This window comes from Sinocyclocheilus anshuiensis, unplaced genomic scaffold (genome assembly GCF_001515605.1).
Source record: "Sinocyclocheilus anshuiensis isolate Anshui unplaced genomic scaffold, SAMN03320099.WGS_v1.1 scaffold508, whole genome shotgun sequence".
NCBI lineage: Eukaryota > Metazoa > Chordata > Actinopteri > Cypriniformes > Cyprinidae > Sinocyclocheilus > Sinocyclocheilus anshuiensis.
This window is the reverse complement of record NW_015555744.1, coordinates 1183043-1199169: the sequence shown is the minus strand read 5'-3', so window position 1 is coordinate 1199169 and position 16127 is coordinate 1183043. Positions and strand designations below refer to the sequence as shown.

At 38.0% G+C, this 16127-nt stretch overlaps 2 protein-coding genes across 2 annotated transcripts in view; one reads left to right on the top strand and one right to left on the bottom strand.

Annotated features, from left to right (window-relative positions):
- The first annotated feature begins 1175 nt into the window (after window positions 1–1175).
- LOC107673383 (leukocyte surface antigen CD53-like) lies at window positions 1176–4855 on the top strand. The gene is made up of 8 exons (XM_016466937.1): window positions 1176–1298; window positions 1791–1860; window positions 1982–2170; window positions 2608–2682; window positions 2759–2863; window positions 3073–3168; window positions 3320–3403; window positions 3685–4855. The coding sequence occupies exons 2-8, from the start codon at window positions 1804–1806 to the stop codon at window positions 3751–3753; spliced, it is 675 nt and encodes a 224-aa protein (XP_016322423.1). The 5' UTR covers window positions 1176–1298; window positions 1791–1803; the 3' UTR covers window positions 3754–4855.
- Window positions 4726–16127, bottom strand: part of LOC107673380 (serine/threonine-protein kinase A-Raf-like) — a 14000-nt gene continuing 2598 nt past the window's right edge. Inside the window, exons 5-16 of the mRNA XM_016466935.1 lie at window positions 14560–14714; window positions 14382–14480; window positions 14137–14281; window positions 13658–13682; window positions 13330–13457; window positions 12606–12808; window positions 12253–12429; window positions 11067–11113; window positions 9697–9815; window positions 9418–9549; window positions 9083–9217; window positions 4726–7950 (exon numbers count right to left, since the gene is read on the bottom strand). Coding sequence (XP_016322421.1) covers window positions 7810–7950; window positions 9083–9217; window positions 9418–9549; window positions 9697–9815; window positions 11067–11113; window positions 12253–12429; window positions 12606–12808; window positions 13330–13457; window positions 13658–13682; window positions 14137–14281; window positions 14382–14480; window positions 14560–14714 — 1506 coding nt within the window. The 3' untranslated portion in view covers window positions 4726–7809. The remainder of the gene's footprint in view (window positions 7951–9082; window positions 9218–9417; window positions 9550–9696; window positions 9816–11066; window positions 11114–12252; window positions 12430–12605; window positions 12809–13329; window positions 13458–13657; window positions 13683–14136; window positions 14282–14381; window positions 14481–14559; window positions 14715–16127) is intronic.

The window sequence follows — 16127 nt, the reverse complement described above, 5'->3', positions numbered from 1 at the left end:
CCCCTTTGTAATCCTTAACATTTTCATAAGTAACTGTAATTTAATTACACATTTTTTTCTCAGTACCTTTTACTGATTACAGTTACTTTTATTTTGTAATTAAATAATGTAATTCCGTTACATGTAACTAGTTACTCCCCAACACTGATGATGCGACAATATGTGTAATCATTCAGTGATTTCCCCCTTAAAAATCACTTTTTTTTTTTGTCTTCATGTCAGTGTTTTTAATGAGAAGACTGTTTACCAAGAAAAGTGGATGATTGGTGAAACATTTTTAACTAAATAACGTAACAGCATGTTGGCTTCCAATTTGAATGTAACACAGAGACATTAAAAATGTCCCTAAAAAGTGTAAACACAAACACATACGTGACCCTGGACCACAAAACCAGTCATAAGTTGCACGGGTATATTTTTAGCAATAGCCAAAAATACATAGTATGGGTCAAAATGATCCATTTTTATTTTATGCCAAAAATCATTAGGATATAAAGTAAAGATCATGTTCCATGAAGATATTTTGTAAATTTCCTACTGTAAATATATCAAAACTTAATTTTTAATTAGTAATATGCATTGCTAAGAACTTCATTTGGACAACTTTAAAGGCGATTTTCTCAATATTTTGATATTTTTTTGCACCCTCAGATTCCAGATCTTCAAATAGTGGTATCTCGGCCAAATATTGTCCTATCCTAACAAACCATACATCAATGGAAAGTGTATTTATTCAGCTTTCAGATGATGTATAATGAAAAAAATGTACCCTTCTAATTGGTTTTGTGAACCAGAGTCACATGTGTGCTGGCCCATTATATTGAATTTACAATTGCACCTTTACTATTTGTGCAACAGATATGCGTTAGTGTTAAGAAATTGCTAGTAAAATGTTACATTTATTTCTGATGCACGTTTTATTTGTGCCGTTTTATTAGTAAAGGTAAAGTGTAAAGTGATCCTGTGTGGTTTTAGCATGAAGCATTGCAACATCTATGTGTGCACAAAACCACAGGTTGAGTTGTTTCCCATGCTTCTCTGTAACAGATGTAGTTGGGCACATGCATATGAACCATGTGGTATAATGATGGTGAATCACACTTTTTTCATAGCGCCTCTTTCTTTCTTTGTGTCATTGGTCTTCTTAAACACCCCTGCAGGCACTCACAGAGGAAGTAAGATATGATGCACTCCCACTGCCAGTGACAGATTTGAAGAACAACACGGTCACAAAGGGCGAGTCCAACTGTCTTAATTGAGGATTATTCTTTGGGGCATCTTTACAGAGTAAATTAAAGGTAAGAATCTGAAATTTTCTTGACTTTTATGTTCATTCTAATTTAAGTAAGTGATACTTTCGTTACTGTACTCACATTGTTGCTTATTAAAAATAGGGTCTTTTTAATAATGTCTTTTATAACATTGACATGTTTTCACAAAACGTCCAGTTTATGTTTCATGTCATTTGACATTTTTATTTATCTTAATCTGTTTTCAGCAAGTAGTGTTGGAAAAGTAAACTACTGCTTGTTCTGGTAAAGGAAGTCGCACAGGAAACGCACGACAGCCCGTCAAATTCTACACGGGGCTCCATTTAGCAGTTTCATGTGTTAGATTGCACTGTGTCTTGTCCACCTTCAGTTTTGGGGGAAGCACAGGAAAGCTTTTTTCTGATTTTACTGAGTCAGTGATCTTTATGTTGTGGATGCAAGCAGTTTGGGAAAGAACACAAGGTCTTAATGTGAGATAACAGTTTAACGTCAGCTCCGTGTGTTTGATAACTTTTGCAGAACGCAGTGGAAGATGTCGTGCCTGAAGTGTCTAAAGTACACCATGTGTGTGGTGAACTTTGTCTTTTTTGTATGTATCCATTCTCAGACTGTCTCATCATTATAATATACAATGGCTTTTCACATTTAGAATTGTTCATCTCAGGCCATTCTAAACCCGCTCTCTTGTTTGGTTGAAATTACCATTACAGGTCTGTGGGGCTACTGTCTTTGGATTTGGCATCTATTTGATGACATTCTCCAGGTTCTCTTCCCTACTCCCCAGTCTTCAGGCTATGAGCATCGCAAACTCGGTTTTCATCACTGGGATCATTATCACCTGTGTCTCCTTCTTGGGCTTTCTTGGAGCCCTGAAGGAAAATCGTTGCCTGCTTATATCTGTGAGTCTCAAGCAGAACATTGTTAGCATCCATCATCACTTACACTTGCATATTCTCTGTTGTCCACTAAGGCTGATGATACACTGGGCAACTTTTTGAGCAATGTTGCCAGGCAACTTTGGTTAATGTTGCTGTCAGCGGGCAACCAGGTGAGACACAGGGCCCATAACCAATCTAAAGTATCCAGATAGAAATTTGTTACTCGTTCTCAGTGGGAAAGTGCCCAGGAAACATTGCTGACAAAAAGTTGCCTGGCAAAATTGCTCAAAAAGCTGCCCGTGTATCATCAGCCAAGTTTAACTTTCTGGGTTGTTTAAAAAAAAAAAAAAAAAATTCTCACTTTCTTTATCCTCTCTTTCAATAAGTTTACATTCTGGGTTGTTTAAAAAAAAAAAAAAAAAAAAAACTCGGTATCTCTTTTTGTTTGGTTGGTTTAGTTCTTCATACTGTTGTTCATTCTAATGTTGGTTGAGCTGACTGGTGCCTGCCTTTTGCTGATGTACGAGCCACAGGTAAGAAACTGAATTTGAATATGGAAGCAGAGTACATGTGAGGAAAAATTGATCAGACTGTGCTTTTTACTCACAGATTGAGGAATTCATTGATAAAGATCTTAAGAATGGTTTAGAAAAATCCAATGAGAGCAGACGCAATGGAACAGTTGAAGATGACTGGGACAAAGTGCAAATGGCTGTAAGTGTCCATTTAGACTGTGTTTCTCTTTTATGAGTGGTGCTCAGTGTTGTACACGAGTCCTGGGAAGAACCACTCATTTTCTTGAGAAAAGTCGGCTTACTCATCATCACACTTAGGCATCAGAATATTATGCTGTTTTTTTCTTTACAGGCACACATTTGTTCTTAAATAAACAATCAATGACAGTTTTTCTTATAAATCAACAGTTTCATTGCTGTGGAATCAGAAACCATACAGACTGGGGGACACATGTACCGAAGTCATGCATCAAGCATAGCAATGAAACACATCATTGGACGCAGGTAATACTGCACTCATATCCATCTCTATATGAGCCATATAGCAAAACTATATTAATGAAACACAGATATATGGAGATGCACATCAAATTTACACATCTGTGCAGCCGATTCAATCTTATATCACATGTATTGTCTTGATTGTTGCACTTAGGGTTGTTTCACAAAGCTGAAGGATGCATTTGATGAAAACCTCTTGAACACAGGGATTAGTGTCATTGTTGTCTGCGTTATTGAGGTATGAGTTTCCATATGAGGCTTTATGTCTTCTCATAGTCACCTTAGCTAATCGAAATAAATTGTATGAGACCCCACATAACAGATTAAAAATTATTAAATTATTATCATTTATAGAACTATATATCATATATCAGACTACATATATCAGGACTATATGATATATCATTTATCAGTTTTGTTTAGCAGCTATTGCTTTACACTTCATGCAGATCACTAGTGTAATATGATAATTAACGGTATTTTTATTAACACGACTAAACATAATCTCTCCCCTTGTAGGTCTTGGGTATGTGTTTCTCAATGACCCTGTTCTGCCACATAAGTCAAACTGGGTTAGGATACAAATGATCAAACACAATTGTTTCCATATTTCACAGTTTGTGTTTTTAATAACTATTGTCCCACAAATACCCAAAGACAGCCAGTAAAAGACAAGATGGCTCGCAGTTCTTACACGGATGCTTGGTTCTTGGTTCTATGTATATGGTATCTGTCCTCTAAGAAACATTGGTACAAAATCCATAATTATTGTAACTGCATTATCGTTATTATTATTATTATGTTGCATGTATGATTTACAGTTATTAGAGCAGTTAAATCAGAACTGGTAAAAAAAAAAAAAAAAAACTCTCAGCAGTATTATTTTGCCTTTGGCCATCACAGCTTAAAAGGAAATTTTCTAGGGGGCTTTAGACACTGAATTCACCCACTTTCATCTGAATGTCAAGTTATAAAGAGGGTGTAAGAGAGATTTTCCATGATGAATCATCTTTACACAAAAATATAATGGCATATTACACTGTATATAAGTACTGATTTTTTTCACGTCATATAATTATTTTTGACCTAACATGTTGCTGTAATTGACTTGTTATATAGACTATAATTGACTTATGTAAAGATGAACAATGCAAAGCATTTATTTCTTATCACTTCCTTTTCCGACTAGCTGTAGCAGTGACTAAACCATGTGATTTCGAAGAATATGCACAGGGTGGAAACCACACGTGCTTATTTAAAACCATTTACACCATCTGTAATGCATATTGTTTTTTCCTTTTCTTTGCAAACTAATGTAAATTAAACCAAAACAGAATGAAAATGTTTTCTCTCCTTTTTGAAACATTAAGGCAAATGCCAGCATTATGCTTGTGGTTGATAGAGGAAGTACCACCAATAGCAAATCAACACTTCCTCTAGTGTCATGATCATGATGGGTGGCTTGAAGTGATGCTTTCGGTTATAAGATTGCATTTAAAGTTCATGAAAGATTAAATGTATTTTGTCAACAGCATTAAAAAAAAACTAAAAAAACAAACAATGGAAGCAAACATTTCAACAGTTTTATTTTAGGACAAAATCCTGTCTCCATAATATTTAAGACCCAACAAAACTAGAAAATACTAAGATTTCCTTTACATATTTTAAAATAATTTTGTTCTTTTTGAACCATCACATAAAAAATAAAAACAAATACAATTTAAAGTAATCTTAAAAAGAAAAAGTAACTGTACACGGCAGAATACACAATTTTTCCGCAAATACCCCATTAGACATATTCAACTATACACACATTATTGCAGTTCACCTAACATATGCAAAACTAATCTTTTTAAACAAAATTGATCTTTCTTTATATTTTCTGTTCTGAAAAATTGTGGCTAAAGTTTCACCCTTTTGCATTCGTGCCCTTGTGCAAAAGCAGAAACTGAATCTTATATACTGTCTGATTATCTTATTTTGGGCTTAATGGAAACTATAAAAGTGTGAACAAATGAGGTGCTTGCAAAGTCTTTGTCCCACATGTATCCAGAGGGACGTTAAAGCCATTAAGGCAATGCTGCAAATATCCAAAGTTGCCAGAAGTAATTACTGTTCTGATGATCTAGAACCAGTTATGGTTTCTCATACAACAAGGCAGGCTGGAATTTGGTGGGAAAAACAGTTCCTAAACCAGAGTCTAATTCTATAGAGGTTTCTCGGCTGTCATTTTAAAGCTTTAATTTAGCTTTAATTGCATCATAAATCTCAATAGGACTAGCTGTGCATCCAAATCTATACAAAAATAAACCGATAGTCTTGCTTTCTCAACCGTTATGAATAGAGAAGAGCATATAGTGCCATCTACAAATGCTTGATAACGCAATTACCCCCTTTTGTACGGAGCGATATTATTACCACTGGTTTCTTCGGAAAATCCTACACTTGGAGTACCACATCATCATCCTACAAGAGTCCAGAAGCACTTCAGCTCTGTTAAGAACAGAGCAAGTGCGTAATCAAGCAGAAATATATAAAGATAGCCAGGTTAGTCTGAAACTACAACATATTCGTTTCCATTAGTCACTGAGGGGATGTGAAACCATCTTTCATGAACAAGAGACATAGAATCGCCTAGTGAATCTTCCATAGGCATCGTATTTGGAATGAGTACAGCTCAACGGGGGACCCAGCCCCATTCGAATATTGCTAGATAAGAACCAAAGCTCTGCCTTTAGTACAAGTGTCAGTTATGAATCAATAAGTTACATATATTAAGACTCCATTAAAAGGACAGATGGAAAATGTAGATCACATAAGGCCCCATCATTGTAGGCTTCAGTCAGTCCTATTGAAACCAGCTGAATGGGAGGAAAAGGAACTTTAATATTGCTATTAAACAGCACGACTGTATTGCAAAGACATGCTTTTGAGTGTATGGTATAAACTGAACTAACTGAAAGAAGAATACAGCACCCAGAAGCACTCCCTCACCCCATGCTGCCACAAATTTGATCTGAAGGAAATGCTACGAAGTTTCTGTTCTTCCTGCTCTTATAAGAGCCCTACGAGAATGGGCGCTGCAGAAGGGAAAAGCGCATCTTAAGTTTGATCGTCTCACTCAAAACTAAAACTAGTTGATTAACCAGGGGTCAGCAGCGGGTCTAAAGTTAGAACTAAAGTGTTTTCTTTGAAAACTGCTTCAGGGCTTCAACTGGAACTCCACCTTAAAGCTGCTGTGTGACTGCGAAATTTATGGACATTGTTCTCATACACTCAAAAATGACACTTAAGTTTCAAGATGCAAAACCAATCAACACCCTCTGAACTATTGCTCAACACTATCTGAATGTAGAGCTGTGAACAAAATCACTTCAGCAGTGGTTCTTAACTTTTGTCCTGCTGATCCCCTGCTTTGTGCATTTTTGGAGGTCTTCTTTATTTATCACACCTGATTCAGATCATCAGCTCGACCCTGGACCAGGATTAAGAACCTCTGCACTCCAGTATCTCCAAGTGTGAGCTACTGTACATACATTCAACAGCACGGGCAGCAACAGGCGACCGGTTAACACCACCACATGCAAACACAATGCATTAGTGCACAAGTTAGACTGGGATGAAGTGTCAGTACTAGTTCACCAGTCTTGCTTATGGTCATCATGTGCCATTTTAGTTTAGTTTGTGAATTTTTACTCAGTTTTAAAACGAACTATCAATCTTGTTTTAACCAAGAAAGCAAATGTACTCATTTCAAAGCAACAAAAGAAAAGAGTAAATTTTCCCTTCCCCATCACTTCAGGAAGTGCACCACTGCTTTGTGCCATTTTCTTGAAATTTCATTAAGCTACACAATTTAAAGCTCACCAACAGAGAAAGAGAAAGCACAAAGGTCGAAGATAATTCTTTTTAAAAATATCTCAAATACACAGCACAATTATTAAGGGCACAAGTCACATGTATATCCAACCAAATCTGATACCAATATTTTCCATTTAAAAAAAATAACGGAATTAAAAAGATGCCAAAACAACGGCAATGGGCGTATGATCATGTTTATGATCATAAACTGACTGCGAACCAATCTGCGAGCAGAGAGTCTCTGTGACTGATGTAAATGAATAGAGTCATCAACATTGTGCTATCATTGGACAATGATTTTCAAGCAAGGAGAACGGAGAAAAAAAAAGAAAATCTCCATGCTAGTTTGCTTGTTCTAAAGTAAAACGCTAATTTAATCTTAAGGTAAATAAAAAAGGTAATGTGTAAGCAACCATAACACATTTTGAAATATACCTCAAAAAAAGGAGGTCATTAAGATTGTGCCGATACATTGCTGATATGATGCTTGGATTTGGAAATCCATTAAGTGTAGTAAGAGAGCAAGGTTTATTTCCTGCTTCTGTTTTAGAACGCAGTTGGTCCAGAATGAATCTGACATTCTCTACACGCAGCTTTACGGAGGAGCAGCTGGAATGGAAAAGAGGAGGGAGGGAGCATGAACGAGTAGATAAATGTAAATGTGTTTGACTATATGTGTGACCGATGAAGTAATTAGGGTGCTCTCATGAATGTGTGGAATAATGAGAGGAACTCCATGCTGGGAATGATCCTGCACGGCATCTGGGAGAGGAGCGGATCGTCTCACAGAGGCATGAGGCGTGTGGTGTGAAGGAGAAGCGGGTTCAGGTCCTCGGCGTGTACAGCACGGTGTAAAGAGGGCTCAGAGGCACTCCGCTCGATTTTTGGCAACAGATCCTGGACCTGCTCGATGCCCACCAAGATCTGAAGAACAAGCAGGGACGAAACATGAGGCTATCACTTAATCTGACATAACTGTGCTGGAAAGCAGAGAAGGGCTCTGGTTATTCTTACCTGGGGGAAGAGAGGCCGTTCATCGCGTTTGAATTTTAGACAGTCGATGATGAGCCTCTTCATTGATTTAGGACAGTTACTGTATAATTTACTGAGGTCTGGAGACAAGTAGCCACGACCCACCATGAAAATAATCTACAGGAAGAGAACAACCAAACATCATAGTTAACTTCTCCTTCTGTGCTCCAAGGAAGACAGTCATACAGTCAACATGAGGGTGAGTAAATGATGATAGTTAGGAGGATAGTTATTTTGGGCTGAACAAAGTTCAATCAAAACTATTTCGAGCTTGAACAGAAAAGGACAATCTATCAGAGTGGTGGCGTATGCCTGACCTGATCGCGGTTGTTGATATTCGAATAAGGCAAAGTCCCAGATATCAGTTCATAGAGCACCACTCCATATCCGTATACATCTGACTGGAAGGTGTATGGGTTAGTGTCTTGCATTCTGATCACCTCAGGGGCCTGAAAAACAACAGCAGAGTTAAAAAAGCTGTACAAATGTACTTCTCAACAATAGATTACGGATTAAACTACTTCACATAAGTGCTAAGCTACTAAGTATTAGATTCATTGATGAATCAGGTATTGAGCTGGGTGATGATTACTCACCATCCACAGGATGGAGCCACTGGGCTGTTCAACCTGCTGAGAGCCACTCCAGCGAGACTTTACTGTGGCCAGCCCAAAGTCACCGATCTTTACCGTCCAGCCTTCGTGCAGGAAGATATCTGACACATGAGCTCAGGAGTACCATGCAGAACAAAGAATGACTACAATATCACTAGAGAGAATGCATTAGCACTATTATTCCAGTAAATCCTCAACCTCAGCCTTCCATCTCATGCCAGTAATTTAGGTAAATCAGACAATTCTTTATTTACAAGCATTAAGACCGAAAGCGGCTTGGCAATCTACTAGGACAGTGGTTTTCAAACCTCTCCATGAAGTACCCCCAGCACTGCACATTTTGTAAGTCTCCCTACATTAATCTGACATAACTGTGCTGGAAAGCAGAGAAGGGCTCTGGTTATTCTTACCTGGGGGAAGAGAGGCCGTTCATCGCGTTTGAATTTTAGACAGTCGATGATGAGCCTCTTCATTGATTTAGGACAGTTACTGTATAATTTACTGAGGTCTGGAGACAAGTACCCACGACCCACCATGAAAATAATCTACAGGAAGAGAACAACCAAACATCATAGTTAACTTCTCCTTCTGTGCTCCAAGGAAGACAGTCATACAGTCAACATGAGGGTGAGTAAATGATGATAGTTAGGAGGATAGTTATTTTGGGCTGAACAAAGTTCAATCAAAACTATTTCGAGCTTGAACAGAAAAGGACAATCTATCAGAGTGGTGGCGTATGCCTGACCTGATCGCGGTTGTTGATATTCGAATAAGGCAAAGTCCCAGATATCAGTTCATAGAGCACCACTCCATATCCGTATACATCTGACTGGAAGGTGTATGGGTTAGTGTCTTGCATTCTGATCACCTCAGGGGCCTGAAAAACAACAGCAGAGTTAAAAAAGCTGTACAAATGTACTTCTCAACAATAGATTACGGATTAAACTACTTCACATAAGTGCTAAGCTACTAAGTATTAGATTCATTGATGAATCAGGTATTGAGCTGGGTGATGATTACTCACCATCCACAGGATGGAGCCACTGGGCTGTTCAACCTGCTGAGAGCCACTCCAGCGAGACTTTACTGTGGCCAGCCCAAAGTCACCGATCTTTACCGTCCAGCCTTCGTGCAGGAAGATATCTGACACATGAGCTCAGGAGTACCATGCAGAACAAAGAATGACTACAATATCACTAGAGAGAATGCATTAGCACTATTATTCCAGTAAATCCTCAACCTCAGCCTTCCATCTCATGCCAGTAATTTAGGTAAATCAGACAATTCTTTATTTACAAGCATTAAGACCGAAAGCGGCTTGGCAATCTACTAGGACAGTGGTTTTCAAACCTCTCCATGAAGTACCCCCAGCACTGCACATTTTGTCAGTCTCCCTACATCTGACACACCCACTTCAGGTCTTGCAGTCTCCACTAATGAGCTGATGAGTTGAATCAGGTGTGATAGACGAGGGAGACATACAAAATGTGCAGGGCAGGGGGTACTCCAGGACAAGTTCTCAAGTTTGAGAACCACTGTACTAGGACATTAAGATGCAACCATGATGCCATCTACTGGCAGCAAATTAGTTAAATCTGATCTATCCTGCAACAGAAATCTCACAATACAGACAAGAGCACTGCTAATACATTATAGAAAGGATACTATTAGATTTCAAGTCCCGATGAATGATATTCTTGGCATGAAGATAACTGTTAAGGAAAGATTAGTAGCAAATTATGCACAAAATTGAGATTTTCTACACTTCATCTACTCTCTATAAATCAAAGCATTACTAATAGACAATACAATCATATAACATTGGTGGATTTAAGAAGATGTGCCAATTTCCCGAGTGTGTCCTTGTGACTCTGAGCTGAAAAAAGTCTTCTGGGTGTGAGCAGCTCCTCAAGATGTTTTTTTATGATGTTACAAGTGTTCTTTGTTATCACAAATCCAAATTACAAATAGCGTTCCACCATCTCATGCCAGTAATTTAGGTAAATCAGACAATTCTTTATTTACAAGCATTAAGACCGAAAGCGGCTTGGCAATCTACTAGGACAGTGGTTTTCAAACCTCTCCATGAAGTACCCCCAGCACTGCACATTTTGTAAGTCTCCCTACATCTGACACACCCACTTCAGGTCTTGCAGTCTCCACTAATGAGCTGATGAGTTGAATCAGGTGTGATAGACGAGGGAGACATACAAAATGTGCAGGGCAGGGGGTACTCCAGGACAAGTTCTCAAGTTTGAGAACCACTGTACTAGGACATTAAGATGCAACCATGATGCCATCTACTGGCAGCAAATTAGTTAAATCTGATCTATCCTGCAACAGAAATCTCACAATACAGACAAGAGCACTGCTAATACATTATAGAAAGGATACTATTAGATTTCAAGTCCCGATGAATGATATTCTTGGCATGAAGATAACTGTTAAGGAAAGATTAGTAGCAAATTATGCACAAAATTGAGATTTTCTACACTTCATCTACTCTCTATAAATCAAAGCATTACTAATAGACAATACAATCATATAACATTGGTGGATTTAAGAAGATGTGCCAATTTCCCATACGAGTGTGTCCTTGTGACTCTGAGCTGAAAAAAGTCTTCTGGGTGTGAGCAGCTCCTTAAGATGTTTTTTTATGATGTTACAAGTGTTCTTTGTTATCACAAGTCCAAATTACAAATAGCGTTCCACTATTACTTATTTAGGGTGCATGTACTGATCATATTTAACCACACTAGCTGATAATATAATAATGATGGCTGGTTAGCTTGAGTGTATGGGGGACTGATAAAATCTGTAAGGAAATTATGCCTTTTGAAAAACACTACTATTGAAAAGTTTGGGGTTGGTATGATGCTTTCAAAACAAGTCTCATGTTCAGCAAGGCTGCTTTTATTACAGTATTACAATTTTAAAATAACAGTTTTCAATTTGAATATGTTGTAAAATATGATTTATTTTTTGTGACGGGGGATAGCTGAATTTTCAGCAGCCATTATTCCAGTCTTCAGTGTCACGTGATCCTTCAGAATCCTTCTAATACGCTGATTTGGTGCTCAGGAAACATTTCTTATTATTATCAATGTTGTACACCAGAGGTTTTCAGCTCTGGTCCTCGAGGTCCACTTTTCTGCAGAGTTTAGTTCCAGCCCTAATCAAACACACCTGAACAAGCTGATCAACATCTTCAGGATCACTAGAAGGTCACAGGCAAGTGAATTTGATCAAGGTTAGAGCTAAACTCTGCAGGAATGTGGACCTCGAGGGCTAGAGCTGTGAACCCTTGTTGTAAACAGTGGTGCTGCTTAATATTTTTGTGGAAACCATGATTGTTTTTCAGGATTCTTTAATAGAAAGTTTGAAAGAACAGCATTTATTTGAAAAAGAAATCCTCCGTTACAAATGTTTTGATCAATTAAATGCTTCCTTGCGGATTAAAAGTTTTCTTACGCCAAACCTTTTAACAGTAGTGTACATTAACATTTTATAGAGTTTTGTTATATTAACATTATATAATTGGCACAGCATGTAAGGAAAAAAAATTAAAAAATAAACTTACTCCATGCCCTGTGCAGTCTGGCGAGCAACATCGATACGGCGCATGGTGTCAAACTTGGTCTCAGTAACATGCAAGTGGCGGTAGAGGCTGCTTCCTTCACACCACTGCGTGATAATGGCAAAATTAGGCTTCGTCATGAAGCCCATGAACAGCAGAATGTTGACATGGCGTGTTTTTCTGAGGAGCAAAGGACTCAAATTAGTCATACTGAACAGAAGATTTGAACTTGGAGATTAGCTGGTTGTAGCAACAGATGACATTACTAATGCAATAAAGCAACATTAATGAGAACTACTGTTATACTGTTATCTTCGGCAGGCTTTGAAGCTAAGATCGTGCAGATGACGACTCACCGTAAAACCTGCATCTCATTTTTAAAGGCCTGGAGCTGCTCCGGTGTGGGCTCTGTCACTTTAAGAATCTTGATAGCCACGTCTCCATGCCACTTGCCTTTATAGACGGTCCCAAAAGAACCTGCTCCAATCCTCTTTAACATGGACACCTCCCGTGAGTGCACCTCCCAGTAGTAACTGGAGTCTCTGTAACCTCCCCGGTGCTAGAAAACACACAAACAAAATTTTGTTTAAAAAAAATCTGATTGTAACTAAGTCATCTGGGCTTGCTATCAAATAAGACACACACACTCACCACTTTCTTTTTATCATCAGATGAGGATTGCTTTCGTTCCTTGGGCTCAGAAGGGGATTTGGGGGGTCTTCTTCCTGGTGACCCTAGGTGGGGTGGGCTAGTGGAAGGCTTGGGAGAGGACTCTTGCCCTGTGAACAACACTAGAGCATGAGGGCCAGTTCACACACATGGAGAGGTGTAGTTAAATGCGTCATTGTAATCAGGGATGGATAAGAAACAAAAATGTATGTAGTGTAATTGTGGGTGTGTGGAAAAAAATGAACATGTGCTCATGTGAGTGACGGGTAGTCAAAGTGAAAAAATAAGAAATAATCTAAACAAAAAAAAGTAAAAAAAAAAAAAAAAAAAAATTGGTTTGGGGAAAAAAAAAAATGTAAAGATTGTAGCCAAGTCATCTGGGCTTCCTATTAAAATAAGACACACACTCACCACTTTCTTTTTATCATCAGATGAGGATTGTTTTCGTTCCTTGGGCTCAGAAGGGGATTTGGGGGGTCTTCTTCCTGGTGACCCTAGGTGGGGTGGGCTAGTGGAAGGCTTGGGAGAGGACTCTTGCCCTGTGGACAACACTAGAATATGAAGGCCAGTTCACACACATGGAGATGTGTAGATATTTGTGTCATTGTAATCAGAGATGGTTAAGAAACAAAAATGTATGTAGTGTAATGTGGGTGCGTAAAAAAAAATGAACGTGCTCTTGTGAGAGACAGGTAGTCAAGTGGAAAAAATGAGAGGGGGGGGGAAAAAAAAAACTCACCCATTGTGCTGATTTTGAATGACTCCTGAATGAGAGTGGGGGAAAAAATGAATAAATACATGCGATGGAGGACAGATGATCAAGGAGGCATGCAGAACCTCCACTGTCATATTCTGTGAAGTAACATATCTTGACATTTGATATCTAGCCAGGCTAATACTCTAGTACAGGGACAGTTCACCCAAAAATGCATTCCTCGCCCTTCCTTTCTTCCATGGAACACAAAAACTGAAGTGTAGCAGAATATTGACACTGCTCTTTTCTATGCAAAACTTTTTAAATGCTGGTTTTCTGGTTTCAGATATTGACAGCCATTTTCATGGTATGGAAAATATCAGTGTGAAAACTGTCTAACATCACCTTTTGGGTTCGACAGAAGAAAGAACATTTTGGAGCAAAGAGGGTGACTTTCATTTGTGGGTGAACAAAAAATGAGAAAACGTATGTGGACTTGATGAGCCTCTAGTCCGGTCTCTAACCTCCATGAGGCCAGCAGCGCCAGGCTCCAGCGTGCTGACCATGTGGACATTGGGGGTTGAGGTGGAGCGATGCCTTTGAAGAGTCTGACCGTCCTCTCCTCGCATGATCAAACGGAAGCTTGATTGGTTAGACAGCAGTTCCTCTCTAAAAGGGGTAAAACAAAAAAGCATACATGTCGGCTAGTGTTACATTTCCCCTAGGGGATCAACAGGTACATGTATTTATAGGTGAAGTTAGAGAGTACCCAGGAGAATCTGAAGTTAAGGGAATGTCGCTCTGTGATATGGAATTGGTGGCGGGATATATCAATATCGAAGGGCAGTCTACTGTATTAGGAACACACCTGAGAGCAACAGAACACCAGTTAAGTTACAAAAATGAGGACAAGCACACATAAACAGAAAATTTCATTCAGAACATACCGTTTTGTCACGGTGTCCATATCCACACATACTGTAGGGACTTTACTGCTGCAGTGCTGGTGAAATTTATACCCACAGGTCTGACACCTGAAGCCGTTGAACAAGAACTTGTGGCAGAAGTCACAGTAAGCTAATTTAAAGAATGTTTTACGTACCTGTGAAAACAAGATTGTGCCATTTAAGGGTGATGCTGATTTGGTGACTCACAAGTTAATGTTGATATGTTCATGTTATTGATATAGAATACCATTCAAAATCTGAGGTCAGTATGGTTTTTTAAATAATACTTTTACTCAGAGGGGTTTAATTAAACTTATCGAAAGTGGCAGTAAAGAAATATATGCTACTCTTTCACAGTTTCTATTCATCAAAGAATCCTAAAAAAAATATGTATCACGGTGTCCACAAAAATATCAAGCAGCAGAACCATTTTCAACATTGATAAATCTTGTTCAGCATATTAGAATGATTTCTGAAGAATCATGGGATACTGAAGACTGAAGAAATGGCTGCTGAAAATTCAGCTCTGCCATCACTGGAGTAAATTACTTTTTAAAATAAAATAATTAAAATAAATAATTAAGTAATTTTAAATCATAATAATATTTCAGAATGGTACTGTTTTTTTATCAAATAAATTCATCCTTTTATTTAAAAGAAAAAAGCAATAAATGAGCATAATTCATGCTATAGCATAAATTAATGTTAACCTCAAACTTGAAATTAACCTAAAATTAGCTAAAAATTTAATCTATTAGAATGTTAGAGCTGTGGTGCAAAATAAAATATATACATAAAAAAATAAGCATACAATGTATTAATATTGACCAAGATTGCTGTGGAATGTTGTTCATTTTTAGTTCATCTTAACTAATGAATTTTCTAATATTACAAATTGAACCTTACTATAAAGGGCTACAATTTAATTAAAGCATCAGCAGTTAAAATTTAAACCAAAAGTCCCAGAATTGCTGGACAGAGCTCAGAGCATGATCTGTGTTAAAATAATCTGTACTTGCTCATCATAATAAAGACCGAACTGCTTGTGGTTTCAACAAACCCATCACTTTATCAAAATTTCACCATCCAGTTAGGCTCATCAACCATAACAAGAAACCTTGGAGTTGCGATTGACGATAAGCTGAATTTCTAAAATATGAGGGCCTAAATGAGAAGCTAGCTTTACTGACTCTTGCCTTGTCCAAATACCCACACTTGCTGTCTTTGCACTTGAGTGAGGATGAAGACCACAAGTGTGTGTCGAACTTTTCATTACCTGATGGGACACACTTATATAGTGTTGTAAAAATTCAAGTGTTTACATGGCTTTATTTTAATTTTAAATACTTTGCATTTTAAAATCAACTTCTAAATGTCTGTTCAGTAGTCCCTATTTATTTATTTAGTCATTCAGCAGACGCTTTTATCCAAAGCGACTTACAAATTAGGACAATAAAAGCAGTCAAAACTAACAAAAGAGCAACAATATATAAGTGCAAATGACAAGTCTCGGTTAGCCTAACACAGTACACGTAGCAAGGTGTATGTATGTATATATGTATGTATAT

Coding starts and splice junctions, on each gene's coding strand:
- LOC107673383 (XM_016466937.1), top strand. CDS start 1,804: ATGTCGTGCCTGAAGTGTCTAAAGTACACCATGTGTGTGGTGAACTTT. Junction 2,683..2,758: donor TGCTGATGTACGAGCCACAG/GTAAGAAACTGA, acceptor TTTTACTCACAG/ATTGAGGAATTCATTGATAA. Junction 3,404..3,684: donor TTGTTGTCTGCGTTATTGAG/GTATGAGTTTCC, acceptor CTCCCCTTGTAG/GTCTTGGGTATGTGTTTCTC.